Consider the following 4,254-nt stretch of genomic DNA (forward strand, 5'->3'; position numbering starts at 1 on the left):
AATGAAATCAAAAAAAAAAAAAAAAAGAGAGCTATTTTTATATAATCATGCATAATCATGCAAAATAAATTAGCTTAACACATTTTTTTGTGCATTAAAAAATATTAAACAATACATATATTATTATATAATATAAATTAATATTATATAATAATATAGATTTTTTTTTTAATAAAAAATAATATTGGTATTAAATATGTATCATTGTATTTCTTACATTATATTATATGTATTAAGTGTTTTATTATTAATATGTATTATTGGTAGTAGCTATTTAGAAATGTTCATGCTTAATTTTAAGACATGTTTTACTGCATTTAGTCGCTACTTTACGTCTAATGTAATTAGTCTGATGTTTTTATGCATTTAAAATATATTAGTATGTGTATGTATGTTTATTTTATTACGTTACATAGTGTTTTACTGTAAAGTGTTTTGTTATTAATATGTATATTATTTATAAATGTTAATGTTTGATTTTAAGGACATTTAGACTGTATTTGGGTCACTACTTGATGTCTAATGTGCTTGTGAACTTACAAAACATTACACACTTTGCTCAATCTGTACCTTCAGGCCGGTCTTGGTTTTCCAGGTCAGACCCAGTTTATTGGCCAGGACCGCAGCTGTGACCGTGGTCCCGTTATTTCCCCCCCATCCCACCAGCATCACCCCCAGCCTGGGCACCTTCCTCTCGGTGCGAAAGATGAACTCGGTGCTGGAGGGCGTCACCTTATTAACATAAAACATGCAAAACACTTGTTTACCAGTAGTTGCATCATACGCAACTACCCAAAGGAGGAAGAAATGCAATGCAAATTTCTGATTCAGACTCTGAAATATAAAGTTGCATTGCCTTCAGCAACGCACAAAGCAGAAATGCATGAGTTTAAAGCGTCCAGAGACTCACAGTGAACGTGTCTCCATCTCTGCGCACAGAGGCAGTGTGGTAACAGTAACGCGACTCGATGTGTTTCTCAGTGTATTTCACATCTGCGCTGTTGATGCGAACTTTCTCATGCATGACGATCAACCTGCAACAATGGGAGAGACGATGCAAACTCATTAATATCACCGATTGTTGTTAATTCCAATTCAAGAAACATCTGTGACCCTGCAGCACAAAAGCAGTGTTAAGTCGCTGGGGTATATTTGTAGCAATAGCCAACAATACATTGTATGGGTCAAAATTATCAATTTTTCTTTTATGCCAAAAATCATTAGGATATTAAGTAAAGATCATGTTCCATGAAGATATTTTGTAAATTTCCTACCGTAAATATATCAAAACTTAATTTTTGATTAGTAATATGCATTGCTAAGAACTTCATTTGGACAACTTTAAAGGTGATTTTCTCAATATTTAGATTTTTTTGCACCCTCAGATTCCAGATTTTCAAATAGTTGTATCTCAGACAAATATTGTAATATCCTAACAAACCATACATCAATGGAAAGATTATTTATTCAGCTTTGAGATGATGCATAAACCTCAATTTCATAAAATTGTCCCTTATGACTGGTTTTGCGCTCCAGGATCACATTTGTGCAATATGCATGAATGAAATACAGCCTATATTGCATTTAAGATATTATTAAATAATAGCCTATATAGGTAGGCTACAACAAAATATAATAAAACTCTTTTTAGCACCAGACATACCTTAAATTATATCCTCCGAGCTGAAGGAAAATGGATAAAGGTTTCAGGCATAAGACTTTGAATTAAAAGAGTTAGTTATCTCTAACGCTAGTTACAGGTAGAGCACCTTCCGCGTCTCCGGTTCCGTCTGCCGGTGCGTCGCGCGCCGCTCTCGCTTTTATCCGGCGGAGGCGGTGTTACCGACGCCTTCTCGATTTTTCCACTCGTGCAACCAGAATGTGAGGATGGATGCTTCTGGAGTCTGGAAGACAAAAGCTGAACGAATCCGTGCGTGCAGTGAATTGATATCAGGGAACAATCTGGACTGTAAGATGCACATATGAAACGATTCACTTAAATGCATTTGATTTAATGGTGTACAGATGCAACAAGAAATGCAGTTTCTTGTTTAGAACGCTTTGTGTAAGTTTAACCCCTTCACATGCAAAAAATACATTAATATTTTTATTCAATATATTTTTGTTAATGTTTAATATCTTTTATATTTAATTATAAATAATGAAGAAAGCAACATAATTTATTTAGAATAGGCATTCATTTCTCAGCAGCATTTGTAATCCTTGCATCAGAAGTGATGCGGAATTTTAATGTAGGCAATTCTTCTGATATTAAACATTTAATCGTATTTATTATTTTTATATTTATTTTATGCATTTATATATTTTATTTTATTTATTTAATGCATAGTAAAAAATATTATCAGATATTAATTATGAGAGGACATAATAATCTAAGCAAAGCTGGGGAAAACATTCATTTCTCAGCAGCATTCCCTCACATTAAAAGGGGCATAATTTGCAAATAAATAAATGCATTGCAAATAAATTAATTAATTTCTAAACAGCATTTGTAATCCTCGCATCAGAATGGCACAATTTCAGTGCATTGTTTCTAATGCCTTTATCACATGATATCTGGTCATCCAGGCCTAGACAGGAATCGTGTGAAGGATCAAGCATGTAAACACATTTCAAAACAGATAAGAAAAATGTTGTGACTCGGCAAAGAGTCCAAGGAAACTTTTCAAGCACTTTGAGACAGTGGAAATGTACCGGGTTAGTGAAGGACAATCAGAATGTTCTAGAAACTCAAGGTTCCCAGACAGACAGAGGAAAAATACTGACAGTGTTGAGAAAGTTCCTTCCACTTTCACTCAAGACTGTCGGGATGTTGACCTGCTTTTGTCTCTGTAACCAGACGTCACGTATACATATGTTAACAGGACTGTGTTATTAAAGATGCATGCAGAGTGTTAGAGCTCAAACATCATATACTGCAAAACATTATTATATCACCTCAAATAAAGACGTGAAAGAACAAAACAGAAATGCATATACTTTTTGTGCATAAGTTGCAACAAAACTATTTGATTCGCAAATGTCTGAAAAGAAAATCAATATCTTGGTAATTATAGATTAGAATCTTTTACTTTGCATCAGCAACTGATTCAGCAAACAAATTCAGACGTTTATTCAATAAACATTTTCATTTGTCATTTTGAATGCAGGTGTGAATATATTTATAAACCGTTATTTTTACAACTCTGCAAGCTGTTTTACGTCCTGCGTGTGCTTATGGTTCTATGAAGGTCAAGGCCTGAGAGGAGTAGCTATATTAAGGCCATGCAGAAACTGCATGCTTATCACATGATTAAATAAACTCAAGTGGGAAAACTGTCAGCTGCAAGTCAGGCCATTATGAGTGGAACCAATCAAATTGTTATTGGTTGTTTTAAACATGATCAAGTAAAAAAGTGTGTATTTTCTGGTCAAGGACTTTCTCTGCGGTCTGAAGCGACTCCTGGCTGGACAGGACTAAACCTCATTTATGAACCTCCATCAGTGTTTCAGCAATGGATGCTCTGCAGTGAATGGGTGCCGTCAGAATGAGAGTCCAAACAGCTGATAAAAACATCACAATAATCCACAAGTAATCCACAGCACTCCAGTCCATCAGTTAACATCTGGAGAAGACAAAAGCTGAAACAAATCCATCAAGACGTTTTTAACTAAAATACAAGTTCATAATGCATAATAACGCTTCCTCCAGTGAAAAAGTGCATCTGCTGTTGTCTCTCACATCAAAATCCAGCCACATATTTGTTTAGAGCTGTTTAAACGGTGCTTGATCTGTGCAGATTTCTCTCCTGATTCAGACCAGAACACGTTTTCACTGGAGGAAGTGTTATTATGGATTATGAACTTGTATTTGAGTTAAAAGCGTCTTAATGCTGGATTAGTTTCAGCTTTGGTCTTCTCCAGATATTAACTGATGGACTGGAGTGGTGTGGATTACTTGTGGATTATTGTGATGTTTTTATCAGCTGTTTGGACTCTCATTCTGACGGCACCCATTCACTGCAGAGAGTGATGGAGTGATACATTTCTACAAATCTGATGAAGAAACAAACTCATCCTATGTTTGGATGGTCTTAGGGTGAGTACAATTTAATTTTTGGCTGAACTATTCCTTTAAGTCAGATAAACTGTGTTTGAAAATGTCTATGACAGCTGACCAATAAAGACTGGTACTCTTCAGTGTGAGTGACTGAAGTTCAGCTTGATATGTGTGTTCATCCACACACACACACA

General features: G+C 35.0%; 1 protein-coding gene across 1 annotated transcript in view; it reads right to left on the minus strand.

The window, feature by feature from the left end:
• LOC107696502 (inositol-3-phosphate synthase 1-A-like) overlaps positions 1–1,775 on the minus strand; it is a 12,193-nt gene extending 10,418 nt beyond the window's left edge. Inside the window, exons 1-3 of the mRNA XM_016496865.1 lie at positions 1,664–1,775; positions 911–1,034; positions 571–732 (exon numbers count right to left, since the gene is read on the minus strand). Of these exons, the coding sequence (XP_016352351.1) occupies positions 571–732; positions 911–1,024 (276 nt within the window). The 5' untranslated portion in view covers positions 1,025–1,034; positions 1,664–1,775. The remainder of the gene's footprint in view (positions 1–570; positions 733–910; positions 1,035–1,663) is intronic.
• Positions 1,776–4,254: the final 2,479 nt, after the last annotated feature.

The sequence above is a fragment of the Sinocyclocheilus anshuiensis genome, unplaced genomic scaffold (genome assembly GCF_001515605.1).
Source record: "Sinocyclocheilus anshuiensis isolate Anshui unplaced genomic scaffold, SAMN03320099.WGS_v1.1 scaffold217, whole genome shotgun sequence".
In the NCBI taxonomy this organism is placed as follows: domain Eukaryota; kingdom Metazoa; phylum Chordata; class Actinopteri; order Cypriniformes; family Cyprinidae; genus Sinocyclocheilus; species Sinocyclocheilus anshuiensis.